The 19987-nt window shown below is 42.7% G+C and overlaps 1 protein-coding gene across 1 annotated transcript in view; it reads right to left on the reverse strand.

Moving 5' to 3' along the window:
- The window catches only part of LOC142112144 (sushi domain-containing protein 3-like), a gene marked incomplete at its 3' end in the record, with an annotated part of 77813 nt that extends 58862 nt beyond the window's left edge, over positions 1-18951 (reverse strand). The window contains exon 1 of the mRNA XM_075193973.1: positions 18471-18951. Coding sequence (XP_075050074.1) covers positions 18471-18555 — 85 coding nt within the window. The remainder of the gene's footprint in view (positions 1-18470) is intronic.
- Positions 18952-19987: the final 1036 nt, after the last annotated feature.

Genomic DNA, 19987 nt, shown 5'->3' on the forward strand with positions numbered 1-19987 from the left:
GGAGGACTCATCTCTCTATATACCTGCAGGGCTCATCTCTCTGTATACCTGCAGGGCTCATCTCTCTATATACCTGCAGGGCTCATCTCTCTTTATACCTGCAGGACTCATCTCTCTATATACCTGCAGGACTCATCTCTCTATATACCTGCAGGACTCATCTCTCTATATACCTGCGAGATTCATCTCTCTATATACCTGGAGGACTCATCTCTCTATATACCTGCAGGACTCATCTCTCTATATACCTGCAGGACTCATCTCTCTATATACCTGAGAGACTCATCTCTCTATATACCTGCAGGACTCATCTCTCTATATACCTGCAGGACTCATCTCTCTATATACCTGCAGGACTCATCTCTCTATATACCTGCAGGGCTCATCTCTCTATATACCTGCAGGACTCATCTCTCTATATACCTGCAGGACTCATCTCTCTATATACCTGCAAGATTCATCTCTCTATATACCTGGAGGACTCATCTCTCTATATACCTGCAGGACTCATCTCTCTATATACCTGCAGGACTCATCTCTCTATATACCTGCGAGATTCATCTCTCTATATACCTGAGAGACTCATCTCTCTATATACCTGCAGGACTCATCTCTCTATATACCTGGAGGACTCATCTCTCTATATACCTGGAGGACTCATCTCTCTATATACCTGCAGGACTCATCTCTCTATATACCTGCAGGACTCATCTCTCTATATACCTGCAGGACTCATCTCTCTATATACCTGAGAGACTCATCTCTCTATATACCTGCAGGACTCATCTCTCTATATACCTGGAGGACTCATCTCTCTATATACCTGCAAGATTCATCTCTCTATATACCTGTGAGATTCATCTCTCTATATACCTGGAGGACTCATCTCTCTATATACCTGCAGGACTCATCTCTCTCTATATACCTGCAGGACTCATCTCTCTATATACCTGCAGGACTCATCTCTCTATATACCTGCGAGATTCATCTCTCTATATACCTGGAGGACTCATCTCTCTATATACCTGCAGGACTCATCTCTCTATATACCTGCAGGACTCATCTCTCTATATACCTGCGAGATTCATCTCTCTATATACCTGCAGGACTCATCTCTCTATATACCTGTGAGATTCATCTCTCTATATACCTGGAGGACTCATCTCTCTATATACCTGGAGGACTCATCTCTCTATATACCTGTGAGATTCATCTCTCTATATACCTGGAGGACTCATCTCTCTATATACCTGCAGGACTCATCTCTCTATATACCTGCAGGGCTCATCTCTCTATATACCTGCAGGACTCATCTCTCTATATACCTGCAGGACTTATCTCTCTATATACCTGCAGGACTCATCTCTCTATATACCTGCAGGACTTATCTCTCTATATACCTGCAGGGCTTATCTCTCTATATACCTGCAGGACTTATCTCTCTATATACCTGCAGGACTCATCTCTCTATATACCTGCAGGACTTATCTCTCTATATGCCTGAGAGACTCATCTCTCTATATACCTGCAGGGCTCATCTCTCTATATACCTGAGAGACTCATCTCTCTATATACCTGCAGGGCTCATCTCTCTATATACCTGCAGGACTCATCTCTCTATATACCTGCAGGACTTATCTCTCTATATACCTGCAGGGCTCATCTCTCTATATACCTGCAGGACTTATCTCTCTATATACCTGCAGGGCTCATCTCTCTATATACCTGCAGGACTTATCTCTCTATATACCTGCAGGGCTTATCTTTCTATATACCTGCAGGACTCATCTCTCTATATACCTGCAGGGCTCATCTCTCTATATACCTGCAGGACTTATCTCTCTATATACCTGAGAGACTCATCTCTCTATATACCTGCAGGGCTCATCTCTCTATATACCTGCAGGACTCATCTCTCTATATACCTGCAGGACTCATCTCTCTATATACCTGCATGACTCATCTCTCTATATACCTGCAAGGCTCATCTCTCTATACACCTGCAGGGCTCATCTCTCTATATACCTGCAGGGCTCATCTCTCTATATACCCGTGAGACTCATCTCTCTATATACCTGCAGGGCTCATCTCTCTATATACCTGCGAGACTCATCTCTCTATATACCTGCAGGGCTCATCTCTCTATATACCTGAGAGACTCATCTCTCTATATACCTGCAGGACTCATCTCTCTATATACCTGAGAGACTCATCTCTCTATATACCTGCAGGACTCATCTCTCTATATACCTGAGAGACTCATCTCTCTATATACCTGCAAGGCTCATCTCTCTATATACCTGCAGGACTCATCTCTCTATATACCTGCAGGGCTCATCTCTCTATATACCTGCGAGATTCATCTCTCTATATAATTGCAGGACTCATCTCTCTATATACCTGCAGGGCTCATCTCTCTATATACCTGCAGGGCCCATCTCTCTATATACCTGCAAGTCTCATTTCTCTATATACCTGCAGGACTCATCTCTCTATATACCTGAGAGACTCATCTCTCTATATACCTGCAGGACTCATCTCTCTATATACCTGCAGGACTCATCTCTCTATATACCTGCAAGGCTCATCTCTCTATATACCTGCAGGGCTCATCTCTCTATATACCTGCAGGACTTATCTCTCTATATACCTGCAGGGCTCATCTCTCTATATACCTGCAGGACTCATCTCTCCGTATACCAGCAGGGCTTATCTCTCTATATACCTGCAGGACTCATCTCTCTGTATAATCAGCAGGGCTTATCTCTCTATATACCTGCAGGGCTCATCTCTCTATATACCTGCAGGACTTATCTCTCTATATACCTGCAGGGCTCATCTCTCTGTATACCAGCAGGGCTTATCTCTCTATATACCTGCAGGGCTCATCTCTCTATATACCTGCAGGACTTATCTCTCTATATACCTGCAGGGCTCATCTCTCTGTATACCAGCAGGGCTCATCTCTCTATATACCTGCAGGGCTCATCTCTCTATATACCTGCAGGGCTCATCTCTCTATATACCTGCAGGACCCATCTCTCTATATACCTGCAGGGCTCATCTCTCTATATACCTGCAGGGCTCATCTCTCTATATACCTGCAGGACTCATCTCTCTGTATACCAGCAGGGCTTATCTCTCTATATACCTGCAGGGCTCATCTCTCTATATACCTGCAGGACTCATCTCTCTATATACCTGCAGGACTCATCTCTCTATATACCTGCAGGGCTCATCTCTCTATATACCTGCAGGGCTCATCTCTCTATATACCTGCAGCACTCATCTCTCTATATACCTGAGAGACTCATCTCTCTATATACCTGTGAGACTCATCTCTCTATATACCTGCAGGGCTTATCTCTCTATATACCTGCAGGACTCATCTCTCTATATACCTGCAGGGCTCATCTCTCTATATACCTGCAGGGCTTATCTCTCTATATACCTGCAGGACTCATCTCTCTATATACCTGCAAGGCTCATCTCTCTATATACCCGTGAGACTCATCTCTCTATATACCTGCAGGACTCATCTCTCTATATACCTGCAGCACTCATCTCTCTATATACCTGCAGGGCTCATCTCTCTATATACCTGCAGGACTCATCTCTCTATATACCTGCAGGACTCATCTCTCTATATACCTGCAAGATTCATCTCTCTATATACCTGGAGGACTCATCTCTCTATATACCTGCAGGACTCATCTCTCTATATACCTGCAGGACTCATCTCTCTATATACCTGCGAGATTCATCTCTCTATATACCTGAGAGACTCATCTCTCTATATACCTGCAGGACTCATCTCTCTATATACCTGGAGGACTCATCTCTCTATATACCTGGAGGACTCATCTCTCTATATACCTGCAGGACTCATCTCTCTATATACCTGCAGGACTCATCTCTCTATATACCTGCAGGACTCATCTCTCTATATACCTGAGAGACTCATCTCTCTATATACCTGCAGGACTCATCTCTCTATATACCTGGAGGACTCATCTCTCTATATACCTGCAAGATTCATCTCTCTATATACCTGTGAGATTCATCTCTCTATATACCTGGAGGACTCATCTCTCTATATACCTGCAGGACTCATCTCTCTCTATATACCTGCAGGACTCATCTCTCTATATACCTGCAGGACTCATCTCTCTATATACCTGCGAGATTCATCTCTCTATATACCTGCAGGACTCATCTCTCTATATACCTGTGAGATTCATCTCTCTATATACCTGGAGGACTCATCTCTCTATATACCTGGAGGACTCATCTCTCTATATACCTGTGAGATTCATCTCTCTATATACCTGGAGGACTCATCTCTCTATATACCTGCAGGACTCATCTCTCTATATACCTGCAGGGCTCATCTCTCTATATACCTGCAGGACTCATCTCTCTATATACCTGCAGGACTTATCTCTCTATATACCTGCAGGACTCATCTCTCTATATACCTGCAGGACTTATCTCTCTATATACCTGCAGGGCTTATCTCTCTATATACCTGCGAGATTCATCTCTCTATATACCTGCAGGACTCATCTCTCTATATACCTGCAGGACTTATCTCTCTATATACCTGCAGGACTCATCTCTCTATATACCTGCAGGACTTATCTCTCTATATACCTGAGAGACTCATCTCTCTATATACCTGCAGGGCTCATCTCTCTATATACCTGAGAGACTCATCTCTCTATATACCTGCAGGGCTCATCTCTCTATATACCTGCAGGACTCATCTCTCTATATACCTGCAGGACTTATCTCTCTATATACCTGCAGGGCTCATCTCTCTATATACCTGCAGGACTTATCTCTCTATATACCTGCAGGGCTCATCTCTCTATATACCTGCAGGACTTATCTCTCTATATACCTGCAGGGCTTATCTTTCTATATACCTGCAGGACTCATCTCTCTATATACCTGCAGGGCTCATCTCTCTATATACCTGCAGGACTTATCTCTCTATATACCTGAGAGACTCATCTCTCTATATACCTGCAGGGCTCATCTCTCTATATACCTGCAGGACTCATCTCTCTATATACCTGCAGGACTCATCTCTCTATATACCTGCATGACTCATCTCTCTATATACCTGCGAGACTCATCTCTCTATATACCTGCAGGGCTCATCTCTCTATACACCTGCAGGGCTCATCTCTCTATATACCTGCAGGGCTCATCTCTCTATATACCCGTGAGACTCATCTCTCTATATACCTGCAGGGCTCATCTCTCTATATACCTGCGAGACTCATCTCTCTATATACCTGCAGGGCTCATCTCTCTATATACCTGAGAGACTCATCTCTCTATATACCTGCAAGGCTCATCTCTCTATATACCTGCAGGACTCATCTCTCTATATACCTGCAGGGCTCATCTCTCTATATACCTGCGAGATTCATCTCTCTATATAATTGCAGGACTCATCTCTCTATATACCTGCAGGGCTCATCTCTCTATATACCTGCAGGGCCCATCTCTCTATATACCTGCAAGTCTCATTTCTCTATATACCTGCAGGACTCATCTCTCTATATACCTGAGAGACTCATCTCTCTATATACCTGCAGGACTCATCTCTCTATATACCTGCAGGACTCATCTCTCTATATACCTGCAAGGCTCATCTCTCTATATACCTGCAGGGCTCATCTCTCTATATACCTGCAGGACTTATCTCTCTATATACCTGCAGGGCTCATCTCTCTATATACCTGCAGGACTCATCTCTCCGTATACCAGCAGGGCTTATCTCTCTATATACCTGCAGGACTCATCTCTCTGTATACCAGCAGGGCTTATCTCTCTATATACCTGCAGGGCTCATCTCTCTATATACCTGCAGGACTTATCTCTCTATATACCTGCAGGGCTCATCTCTCTGTATACCAGCAGGGCTCATCTCTCTATATACCTGCAGGGCTCATCTCTCTATATACCTGCAGGGCTCATCTCTCTATATACCTGCAGGACCCATCTCTCTATATACCTGCAGGGCTCATCTCTCTATATACCTGCAGGGCTCATCTCTCTATATACCTGCAGGACTCATCTCTCTGTATACCAGCAGGGCTTATCTCTCTATATACCTGCAGGGCTCATCTCTCTATATACCTGCAGGACTCATCTCTCTATATACCTGCAGGACTCATCTCTCTATATACCTGCAGGGCTCATCTCTCTATATACCTGCAGGGCTCATCTCTCTATATACCTGCAGCACTCATCTCTCTATATACCTGAGAGACTCATCTCTCTATATACCTGTGAGACTCATCTCTCTATATACCTGCAGGGCTTATCTCTCTATATACCTGCAGGACTCATCTCTCTATATACCTGCAGGGCTCATCTCTCTATATACCTGCAGGGCTTATCTCTCTATATACCTGCAGGACTCATCTCTCTATATACCTGCAAGGCTCATCTCTCTATATACCCGTGAGACTCATCTCTCTATATACCTGCAGGACTCATCTCTCTATATACCTGCAGCACTCATCTCTCTATATACCTGCAGGGCTCATCTCTCTATATACCTGCGAGACTCATCTCTCTATATACCTGCAGTGCTTATCTCTCTATATACCTGCAGGGCTTATCTCTCTATATACCTGCAGGACTCATCTCTCTATATACCTGCAGAACTCATCTCTCTATATACCCGTGAGACTCATCTCTCTATATACCTGCAGGACTCATCTCTCTATATACCTGCAGGACTCATCTCTCTATATACCTGAGAGACTCATCTCTCTATATACCTGAGAGACTCATCTCTCTATATACCTGCAAGGCTCATCTCTCTATATACCTGCGAGATTCATCTCTCTATATAATTGCAGGACTCATCTCTCTATATACCTGCAGGGCTCACCTCTCTATATACCTGCAGGACTCATCTCTCTATATACCTGCAAGTCTCATCTCTCTATATACCTGCGAGATTCATCTCTCTATATAATTGCAGGACTCATCTCTCTATATACCTGCAGGACTCATCTCTCTATATACCTGCGAGTTTCATCTCTCTGTATACCTGCAGGGCTCATCTCTCTATATACCTGCAAGGCTCATCTCTCTATATACCTGCAGGACTCATCTCTCTATATACCTGCAGGACTCATCTCTCTATATACCTGCAGGACTCATCTCTCTATATACCTGCAGGGCTCACCTCTCTATATACCTGCAGGACTCATCTCTCTATATACCTGCAGGACTCATCTCTCTATATACCTGCAGGACTCATCTCTCTATATACCTGCAGGACTCATCTCTCTATATACCTGCAGGGCTCACCTCTCTATATACCTGCAGGGCTCATCTCTCTATATACCTGCAGGGCTCATCTCTGTATATACCTGCAGGGCTCATCTCTCTATATACCTGCAGGACTCATCTCTCTATATACCTGCAGGGCTCATCTCTCTATACCTGAGAGACTCATCTCTCTATATACCTGAGAGACTCATCTCTCTATATACCTGCAAGGCTCATCTCTCTATATACCTGCGAGATTCATCTCTCTATATACCTGCAAGGGTGCATTAGTGTGAATAGTGTTATAGAGGATAAGGTCATCTCTAAAAAAGAGCTGGGTTTTCAAAGAGTGTCTAAAGATTTGAGGAAAGTGGGAAAGTCTGAGCGTGGTAGGAAATTTCATAAGAGGGGAGCAGCACGGGAGAAGTCTTGTAGGCGGGAGTGAGAGGTGGTTATCAGAGAGGAGACAAGGTGCAGGTCAGAGGTAGAGCTAAGAGGGTGGGAGGGAGAGTATTTTGATATGAGATTTGAGATGTATGCAGGGATAGTGTTGTTGAGGGCTTTGTAGATAAGGGTGAGTAATTTGAATTGGATTCTGGAGGACACAGGGAGCCAGTGTAGGGATTTGCAAAGTGATGCAACAGATGTGGAGCGGTGAGAGAGGAAGATCAGTCTTGCAGCAGCATTTAGGATGGATTGAAGTCTGGATATATGGGTGTCTTCAATGGCCAGACAGCAGAAGGTTGCAATAGTCAAGATGGGAGATGATGAGAGAATGGATAAGAGTTTTGGTACCATGTTGAGTAAGAAATGGGCGTATTCTGGCAATGTTTTTAAGGTGGAGTTAACAGGACTGGGAGAGAGTCTGGATGTAAAGTATAAAGCAGAGGGAAGAGTCAAGTGTGACACCAAGGCAGCGGGCTTGGGAGACTGAGGAGATTGAGGTGTAATTGACAGTGATGGAGATTTAAGGACAGGTGGTGACTCTGGCAGGAGGGAAGATAATAAGCTCTGTTTTGGAAATGAAAATATATTTGCTATGCTCCAGGGCACCTTTGGTATTTGATCAAATTGAATATATCCAGAGACATGATAAGGTACACATAAATATGTGATAAACACATAAAGGAAAACAGATAAAACACGCACATTTTGGTAACTACACCAAATAACAAAAATATATTATAACACACAAAGTGGCAAAACATTAGCAGTTAGAGAGCTGCTCCTTCACTAATTTTAACATTTACATTTTAGCCTAAAATACTATTCCGTTGAACCTTAAACCAGGCCTGCACAAATGTATTTTATTTAGTAATGCACAGCTTTTTATATAGTGCTTATATGTTACACAGCGCTGTACAGAGAATATTTAGTGATTCACATCAGTCCCTGGAGCTTACAATCTATATTCCCTACCACACGGACACATACCAGGGCCAATTTTGGCAGAAGCCAACAAATCTACCAGTATATTTTTGTGGGAGGAAACCAACGCAAACACAAAAAGAACATACAAACTTCACACAGATAGTTCCCTATTCAGGATGAAGCCAATAACCCCAGCACTATGAGGCAGCAATGCTAACCACTGTGTCACCGCACTGCCCTTGTATCCAAAACTTATGAGCCAGGGCTATATATAAGGAGCCAGCGAATATTTACAAACCACAATTAAATTATTAAGTGTAGAGTTCGGTCAAAGCAGAGATTTTCTCAAGGCGATAAAATAACAGCTATTTTGTGGACAAATACTGTTCCATACTAATGAATGGTTTCACATATCAGGCTGTTACACTAGCGATTGTGTAGCTCAGATCACTAGGAAGTGAGTATTGTGAGAGAGTGACGGTGGTGAAAACACAAAACAATGTACACCAGACAGCGTGTTACACTAACCAATTACACTTTGCAAATCACTCATTTTACAGTTTGCAAAATATTATTTAAAGCTCAGATTTTTAAGCAGTAAAAACATCAATTATATTTTTCAGCCACAGTGATTTTTCGTTCAACTAGAAAAAATAACAGCCTCCCCCAGTACACATCACGCTGTGCCCCACAACAAGAATTACAACTGCTTCAACGTTCCCACCTCAGGGCACCTGCTGCCAATGATTATATAAAGTCACTGGAGTGCTTGGGGCGAGCAACTCCAACCAACATAGTAACAGCGATTCACAGCGTTACCTGTTATGTCTGTGAGGGCTAAATGATTAGGATCAGTTCCTGGCAGGCGCACTCTTACAGGAGAACTGGGGCTCCTTCTTCATTTCTCGTAGTGACCTGTCAACTGGGATCCGTCCAGTCCTGTCTTACATCTATCACGACAATAAGGGGGACACTAGGATTGTGTTCATGTGTCACAACCTTTAGGTTGTTTGAGGTGCCGAAAAAGCACTTTCCCATATAGAGTGAGCATGGAAGGTGCAAAGACTATCCCAATGTAGGCTGGGGCACAGCTCTGTGATCTCCCAGGACATGGAAAAACACAACTCCTTTTGCGGGATAGAAAGATATGTATCTTGTAAAACAGAGAACGTCCCTCTAATTGCTCAAAGTAGGGCACAAAAACAGGAATTAAGAGCGGTTTCACTCCCACTTTTAGACTTCTGTAAATGACCCTTTCTGTGCCACACACATATTTACCAATGTACAGTCAGAAACGCACATTATACACTAGATGGCAAACACATATAAAGTCTGTTGGCGTCAATAAGTAGCAAGATGCACACTCCCCACCGCGCCGGGGGGAAAAAGTGCAGGAAGAAGCGCATTATGTAGCAGCAAGATGCCCGATTGTTTAGAGGAACAGATGGAGTCCTCTGTAGTGATATAAGTTGCATCCCACCCATCCTGAGCTGTCACACGTATACCCAAACCTAACCCTATGTCCTGCTAGGCATAAAAATTCAGTTCACCTAAATAAAAGCTAGTTTTCATTTTACCAAGTGGTGGTCTCTTAGAAACATGTACTGTGTTTACCTACAGGGACATGGATTGTCTTGAGCAAAGACTAGTTTTTAGTTGACAAGTGTTTCAAGGCCCCAAATAGGTTGTAAATGTAGACCTACCAATCTGACTCCTCACTGGTTTGTGTAAGGCTGGGTACACACTACAGAAAATTTCTCCCGATGCCACATCATTAATGTTTTTACCAACGACTGAAAGTCCCGATCAGCATGCCGATCCATGTGTACACACTATACACGTTTACCTTCAGATCTGTGCTCTTCATCTGTCATAACAGTCGGCTGAAAAGATTGTGACTCTGTGAACTCTGTGTAGATCTGCCTACACTTCCAGTGGTGAGTACATACACACTGCAGACATCGTTCCATTGTTGAATGAGATTTTTAGTCGATTCATAAAATGAAACGATACGATGTGCTTTGAAACGGAAATCGTTCATCGTTGGAGCGTACACACTAATGCGATATCGGCAGAGAGGGACGTAGCGAGCTGTGGGCTCCGACGCAGGGAAGAAGGGTGGAGGAAACCGGGCCCACAGGTCGCTATTTCACCGTGCTGCAGACCCCATTATCTCCATGTGCCCCGGTACACCGCACCTGCTTCACCAATGGTAGTTCCACCACTAGATATCGGGCTAAACGGTTGTTTATCGTGTGATTGACCCAATAATCGAGTGAAAACCCTGTAGTGTTGACCCAGCCTAAGAGAGCAATGGAGATGGGATAATAATTCTCAGCAGGTCAATCCCTGATTTATAAAGAATTATCAGTGAAAGGGTTGTACCTGTGGAATGGCCCAGATGCCCTGCCAGTAGGCATGTTGGATGCATGCATTGCAGAATGAGATGCTGGACTGTTATATTAATAGAACTCTCTATCCCACCGCTGATACACAGAGATCTTGGTGGCCTCTCATCACTCCTCTCTTTACTGACTGTCCAGTAAAGCATTGGAAAAATGTACAGTGTCCTCGTGCACATTCTAGAGAAAACGTCACCCTGTTCGCCAGCAGCTGTCGCTATTTGGGTTGAATGAAGACAATTAGTCAACTTCAACCTCTTATTCAGTAAGGTGCAAACCATTTCCTTTCCCCCAACAATATTATCATCATCTTTGGTATCATTATGCCAGGATAACAAAGGGTTTATCATAATATAATCATTTCACAATTGATTGACAATTCCGTGACAAGCGGCTTTGCTAACCCTTTCAGTGCTGAAACGGGGGTGTCCATATTTTATTGCTGCAAGCAGAAGTCATAAGAGCCATATATTGTAATAAAACCATTCATGCACACCATCTAAAAAGGTCAATTTTAGCATAATAAAATTACCAATGTAATTTCTCACCAGCTCATTCCCTTGCTGACCTCACTGCAACAAGCGAACGTTTCTGAGATAACATAACATCGGCACAAATAGCTTGAAATGATAAGACAGCGGCTCTTAATGAATATTAGATTAAAAACCTCAACCACAAGAGTGACAAAGGCATCTTTAGCTGGTGAAAAATTTAACAGACATCATACGGCCACCAGGCACCGCAGCTATTTCATGTGTTCGGTTTATTGTCTGGCATAACTTGTTTCACGCTATTTCCTCTGGTCTGGTGCCAGCACAGATCAATCTCTGGAAAATCAAAGGAGAAACTGGCGGTAAAGTGACAATACGTCGAGAAGCCCGTATTGTGACCACCTAATCTGTCTATATGTACTCAAAAAATCCACAAGTGGAAAATAAGAGAAAAGACTAAAACTACCCCAATATAAGGTGAAAAACATACAGAACAATTTGCAATTGACCGTGGTGGCTTGTTTTACAGTTTTACAGTTTGTTTAACTTGTCTGTACAGTAAAATACAATATTAACTTGCGCAAAACTCTGATTGTTCATAATCTAAGCAAAAATATCAAGTATCTACAGAATTTCGGAACTTTTGCATTACATAAAAACATAAAATAACTATACTGTACGGAACACTTGTAGTAATACACAAGACAAAAAAAATACTGGACAGCAATATTATGATACAAAATACTATATATTGGAAACTATGGGGAAAGATAGTATAAAATCAAGGAAATTGGTCTAATAAATGCATTATGGAATGAGGGCATGAAATACAGGAAAAAGTAAAATCAGGAGATGTAAAATTGGAGTTTGCTTGTATCATTATTTGACTCCCGTACCCTAACTAGAATGCTTGGGATCCAAATAGTTTCTAAAAATAGCTGGAGATAGTAATCAGAGTGGACCACAGCGAGGAGGCACTGGTAGCAGTAAAGCCCCCAATAGAAATGATAGGATGTAGTTTGCATGTATGTATGTTTGATGGATTTTTACTAAGAATTTTAGCATGACTAACAGGTCTCTTAGTTTAAAGGTTATTCTGGAGTATTACATAAGACTCATATTACATAAGACTCGTATTACATAGAACAAATGTGTCAGATCCATAAATTTAAGTTAGCTAAGTACAAGGTGAAATTAAGGGACCTATTTTTTAAAGGGAGAAAAGCCCTATCTCTGGCGAATACGAGTGTATCACCGGAGATAGACCTTCTCGTTATGTATCAAGGGCTACCAACCTGCTATTGCCAGCATTAGTCCCCACCGGCGAAGATATTTGCCAGTCTGCTACAGACACAGGGTTGGACTGGCCCGCCGGGGAGCCTGAGTATCCCCCCGTAGGCCCCAACCCCTGATGGCTCCTTTATTCGTAGGTGGGAGAGCGGGTAAAAAAAATAATACTCCCGTGATCGCAACGCTGCCGCCCCTCCTCCTTCCTCTCTGATCTGTTCGCACTGAATGTCGGGCGTGACATGATGACGTCACGCCCGACATTCAGTGAGGAGCGGCGCATAGAGAAGCAAGAAAGAAGACAGAAAAGAAGAAGAGAAGAAAGAAGCCAATAAGAAGGTAACAGAGGCATAGAGAGGAAATCAGGATGGTGCATAGTGGTTAAGGGGGGAGGGGGGGAGCAGCATGGCACAGGGTGATGAAGGGGGAGGAAAGCAGCATGGCACAGAGTGATGAAAGGGGGGAAAGCAGCATGGCACAGAGTGATGAAGGGGGAGGAAAGCAGCATGGCACAGGGTGATGAAGGGGGAGGAAAGCAGCATGGCACAGGGTGATGAAAGGGGGGGAAGCAGCATGGCACAGAGTGATGAAAGAGGGGAAAGCAGCATGGCACAGAGTGATGAAAGGGGGGAAGCAGCATGGCACAGAGTGATGAAAGAGGGGAAAGCAGCATGGCACAGAGTGATGAAGGGGGAGGAAAGCAGCATGGCACATGGTGATGAAAGGGGGGAAGCAGCATGGCACAGAGTGATGAAGGGGGAGGAAAGCAGCATGGCACAGGGTGATGAAAGGGGGGGAGCAGCATGGCACACAGTGATGAAAGGGGAAAGCAGCATGACACAGGGTGATGAAAGGGGGGGGGGGAAGCAGCATGGCACAGAGTGATGAAAGGGGGGGAGCAGCATGGCACAGAGTGATGAAAGTGGGGAAAGCAGCATGACACAGGGTGATGAAAGGGGGGGAGCAGCATGGCACACAGTGATGAAGGGGGAGGAAAGCAGCATGACACAGGGTGATGAAAGGGGGGGGGGAAGCAGCATGGCACAGAGTGATGAAAGGGGGGGAGCAGCATGGCACAGAGTGATGAAAGGGGGGGAGCAGCATGGCACACAGTGATGAAAGAAGGGAAAGCAGCATGGCACAGGGTGATGAAAGGGGGGGAGCAGCATGGCACACAGTGATGAAAGGGGAAAGCAGCATGACACAGGGTGATGAAAGGGGGGGGGGAAGCAGCATGGCACAGAGTGATGAAAGGGGGGAGCAGCATGACACAGAGTGATGAAAGGGGGGGAAGCAGCATGATACAAAGTGATGAAAGGGGGAGAGCAGCATGACACAGAATGATGAAGGGGGGGTAGCAGCATGGCACAGAGTGAAGGGGGGAGCAGGATGGCACACAGTGTGATGAAGGGGGGGCAGGGTGGCACAGGGTGATGAAGGGGGGCAAAAGCAGCATGGCACAGGGTGTTAAAGGGGGGCCAGGAAAAGGGGGAGCAAAATCAGCATGGCACAGGGTGATGAAGGGGGTAGGTGAAGAGGGGAGCAAAAGCAGCATAGAGGGTGCAGTGTGATCATAAGGAGGCACAGCATGGTGATGAAGGGGCACAGTAATGTGTGTGTGATGGCACAGTCTGCATGTGGCAATGTAATGTGTGTGTGAAGTAGGTGGTGGCTAATTAATGGGTTCTATTTTGTTTGTGGGGGGGATGGTGAGGTAATTTTAATTTATAGTGGGGACTATTCATTTAAGATTGGGTGATTTGGGGGCTATTAATTGAATATGGGGCTGAGTTTGAGGAGTATGAGGTCTATTTATTAAATATGAATATGAATTATTTAATGATAGAGACGGTTGCGGGAAATATGTATATTAATTATTCGTAAATGCTCTTAATTTATTGCTGGGGCTGTTTGGAGGGAGGGATATAGATCTATTTATTAAATGTGAATACTATTACTTTAATGTTGGGGCTAGAGGAAGGGCTAAGTATTAATCGTGGGTGCTATTGACTTAACGTCGGGGTTGGTTGGAATTTTCTACATGTACCCCTTTTTTTTCCAAATAGGGCCCCCAACATTCCAGGATCCAGATAAACCACAACTAAAGACACCAGCAGCCACAGGTTGTGAAAGTGACAAGAACAAGTAGGAGAGAGCAGGACAGTCTGTCAAATGTTCTGATTCTAGTGGGACAATCCCGATTTTTGGTGACTGTTCTGCCCAATCTAAGGGGCAGGTCAAGACTGTGTATTCTTTATATACTACACTAGGGTGCTAGCTGTCCTTCGTGAGCTTACCACACCCCGGTTTGGTTACGCCTCTCTAGTGTCTGGCCACAGCCCCTCTGGTCCCTTACCATTGTATTCCCCCTGTGGGCCCTTCACGCCCCAGTCCGACACTGTACAGACATGTACCGCCGCAAACGTCCTCACGCCATCACAGGATGCCGAGACAAGATTGAAAAAAATGCATTTCCAATGATAAATATTTTAAAATAACATTAATTACTTTTTAAAAATGTATGTAGTTTTTATACAGGGCTTTCAGTTCCACGGTACATGCGTGTTGCAGGCTAGGCGGGTCAATCATGCGCATATGGCCCGAGCCTGGCCCAGTGAAGCAGTAAGGTGGGGCCTTAAAACCCCCGGTCTGTACCACAAGGCAGCTGAGCACCACTTGGCTGTGCCAGCAATCGATGATTGATTGTTGTTGTTGCAGATTAATAAATAGAGGCCTAAGTGACAGTATTTGGCTATTACATGGAATTGTAGCCAATCACACACTTTTCTGACTGTGCAACAATGCACGGTAGGACTACAGTACGTCGTGATCGATTTGTTTTAAGTCATATTTTAAAAAAAATAAAAATGAATAACATTGTAAAATAAATAATTTCCCTGTGATTCAATGGAATTTAGATGCTTTTCACCATGTTACAGAATAACATGATCTAACTGGAATATACTGATATGGTTGGTTTACCATCACTTAAAAGTAAATAATTAAAAGTATTCTTCAAGTAAATGTAACACATCTCAGAGATTTCAAATTCACACACATGTGACTCTAACATACTAGCGGGTAACAAGCGCCTGGTTCTGTTATCCTGTAGGATGTCTGTTACACACAACTCACACCAGGGGGGTAAATGTATCAAGCTGAGAGTTTTCCGTCGGGTTTAAAAAGTGTAGATTTTGCCTTTAGCAACCAATCAGATTCTAGCTGTCATTTTGTAGAATGTACAAAATAAATGATAACTAGAATCTGATTGGTTGCTATAGACAACATCTCCACTTTTCAAACTCGCCGGTCCAGTAGATGAAGTGGGCACGTATATGGTAGTATGTCATAACGCAACTTCTCCTACTGCTTTCATTGCAGAACTATCAAATACCATTTACTAACATTTTCCATACCACCACTTCTACTTTCCACTATAACCACTGAGTAGGTCTATATGAAGAATTGTTCTTAGAATCATTGGATTCTCAATGAAGTTGAATGTGTTTTCTTAACAAGGGAGTTTTAAAAAAGTTACTCAGTCATACCAGGATCCAAAATTTAATCTACATGACTCTACTCAGTTTACTTTTGTTTTCTTGTTGCGTTTTGGCAGTCATAGCTCACTGAATACACAGGCACAGAGCCACCCCCATCACCTCCACCTGGTGTTGTTACCATACTGGAACAAACACGATTAAACATGTCATCTGGAACTAAACTTGTCCTATGGCTGCTCTCAGAAGTTCCTGCATTACAGAGTGTAAGAGCCGTATTATATTATATTATATATTATATTATTTGTCAACTCGCCAAAAAGAAGTAAAAAGGGGAATCAAATTTAATTGCGTTTATCGGATTCAAGTTACTTATATGGCTGTTGGTTCAGTGGATCCCAGTCATTCGTGTCTCTGGCATTCCAATGGATGCCAATTACCGTGTCTCTGGTCTTTCACTTATTATTATTTATGTATAGGGTGCCACAAAGTTCTACATCCCCATACTGGGGGAAATTCAGCTTAAAACATAAAACGCCACGTTCCACTGCCCAAAGTACAGGACAAGCAAAAGCAAATTGCTGAACATTCCAAAAGCATAAATGTATCAATACTAAAACATTAGGTACAATACACATTCCAAAACAGGCAAAGTTCATAACATAAAGCCTAGTACAGGACATGCAATAGGAATAACAGAACGACACACAGGTGGTCATGAGAGTTTACAATTAAATGGGATTTTATTACACTTTCCCACAAGTTAGTTGCATCTATAATATTCTAGAGGGTCCCAGTTACGCTATTATCCATTATAATGTTTATTAGTCATTCTAAAGAGAAACCCCTATTGAAAATAAGACACCTATTTCATTTATTAAAGGAGAACACTGCTATTTATACCCAGGACTCTTGCTACAAGGTACTTTCTCTATCAGCAGAGTATAGAAGGGAGTATGCTACATCTACATACCCTGGAATTGTACAGCTCAAAATAGTTATTTCAAAATTCCAGTGACTTGGACCAAGGACTGTGGTTCCTCAGTGCGGGTAGTGTATAAATAATGAATGCTGGATGGACCATGACACACAAAAATATAGCAAGTACCACAGTGGTCTTCAGGTAGGGTTCCAACTTTATAAAAAAAACAACACAAAAATCTGAATCACCCTTTTCACTTGTAGTATTTATTTCTGGATGGCCAATTCAATAAAAAGAAGCCCTAGTAACCTACTAATCCTTCTTAATTTTGGCCAATAGTTTTCATGAAACCAGGAATTTCAGGATTTAGGAGTATAGGAAAATTATTATTGTACATTAGATATTTCCAATTTCAAAAACCACCTTGCAAACTTATGTATAGTGCATCAATGATCTCTAGTGTGAGCCAACCGGGTCATACAGGTTTATTCATTGTGAATATGCGTCATTCAGAAAGACAATGTGTCACCATTGTAATGTTAGAATCCTATCTTCATCACACATCACAGACATTATTTTTATCTAGATTAGTTGACTGTACAAATCATACACCTACCTCTAAAAAGAGCTTTATTACCAACGTACCTGTCTTTTTTTGTATTGTTATTTAAAAGACTAGAGCTATGCTGTCAGTATGGGCGATGGAATAGATCATATTAAACCCACAGGGAATTAGATCACTTTCACTGTTTCTAAGACAAACTCTTCTCTAACAAGGCATCTGGATTCTAGACTTCTGGGACTGCACAGTTATTTACTACTGAAAAAAAAGTGCTTAATTACTCTGAACAATAGGAATTCAAAAGACTAACATTTAATCTACCAAGTAAATGTGCTCTATGTATCTAACTAAGAGACTGGTGCAGCATTAAAAGATTATGTGCTAATTATATAATTAACACCTCATGTACATGCAAACCTTGGTAATAAGGGATTACAAGAATAAAGTAAGGCATTATTATTTTAGTAGACGTACAATGCAAACTACGTTATTTGGATGCACAAACTACTAAGTGTTAAGCAGAATCTGTCATATGTTGCTATATAATGATACAGTATTTGGGTTGCATACTGTAAACCCCATATAGGTAGACAGGGAGGGCAACATGCTGAGGAATTGCAATGAGCAGGTCCTTACCTGTGCTGTTGTATGAGTTATTTTTCTCTTCTGTGATCAGGACAGTTCTTGAAAGGTCCAAAACTGAAGCTGTGGCTGGCTGCATGCTCGCTGCACTGTCCTCATTCAAAAGCAGGGACACATAGGAATGGACAGAAACGCCTGTGTAGCAGGTGAGAATTATACAGTGTGGAGATGCCTGTCTGTCCGTGCTGGCTTCCCTTCTCCTGTAAGAGGTTTAATGAGGCATCAATCTCCCTGCACGGATAATGTCTGGCGGCAAAGGCTGGCTCAGATCACGTCTTGCTGTCTCATTAATCTGTAATCTGAAATGGACAGAAACAGTTAAGGAGTGAAATATTTGCTTAAGTCTGTGCGTCTGTAGGCAGCACCGAGTGTGCACTGTAATATGTGGTGCTGCAGGGATAGGGTGCTCGCAGGCGCCCTCTGCAGGCTACTGGGCGCCACTAGCTTTGGATCATCTCCTGTCTGAAATCTCATCATAAATGCCTCAGGGACTCGAGGGTGTAAATCAAACATTCTTCATCTGAGGAAGCAGAGGCTGAGTTTACAGATGGAGAAGCCACTTTTTCTTCTTTCATTACACAAGTGGAAAGGGCCTCATTTATCAAGCTGGATAGGCAGCCAGCAACCTGCAGAATGAAAGGTTATCCTGCCAGTCTCAACCACAGTTTTGCTGTGTAGGTAATAAAGAGGCAGTTTATCTTCAGCCACTCTTATTCTAAAGTTTAAATGATGATGGGCAGGACAGACAAGCTGCGAGTCTGATACCTTCATGATAAAAAAAGATTATATTTCCAGCTGAGCCCTGCTGGGTGAGTAATTGGGAAATATTTATCAAGTTAAATATCTATCAACAATTAAACATCTTACATAACTGAGCTGTAAACAGACATATCCTGGATAAATATTATTATTTTTTATATATAGTGCCACCATAAATATTATGTTTTGCATCTCTTTAACATGAAACTGTTAATTTTTGTCTAGAAGGTCTTTTAACTCATTGTTCTCTGTAAAAATCAATCTGGTGGGGGGTTTGATATGGCTGCAACTGCAAAAAAAAAGTGTCTCTCTGCTGAAAGCATTTGATTTCTACTTGCTCCAAGGAGAGTGTGAGCCAGTCAGTCACCAAGCTCCTCTATGGTCATGTGATGGCAAAGGAAGGAACGGGATAGCCGTTTATGGTATGAGCGTGCATGCTCAGAAGGGGGTCGTTTTAAAGCTCACTATATCATATGCCATGTTACTGTGGTTGACATGGTAACAACATGACATTTAGCAAGTTGGAAATCATTAATAGCAGCTTGAATCACAACACTAAAGAAAATAGAACAATTCAATGAGGGAGATTCAAGTCAACATGATGGGCTTGATTCATTAAGGAGAGTTGAAGCAAAGTAATCCTCATATCTTTACTTCAGTTTTATTTTATAAATCGAAAATATTGAATTTGAATACTAGTTTGTTTTTAAAGGTTAACACCCTCATTAGTGTACCCCACCACTTAATGAAAT

This window comes from Mixophyes fleayi, unplaced genomic scaffold (genome assembly GCF_038048845.1).
Source record: "Mixophyes fleayi isolate aMixFle1 unplaced genomic scaffold, aMixFle1.hap1 Scaffold_106, whole genome shotgun sequence".
Classification (NCBI taxonomy): domain Eukaryota; kingdom Metazoa; phylum Chordata; class Amphibia; order Anura; family Limnodynastidae; genus Mixophyes; species Mixophyes fleayi.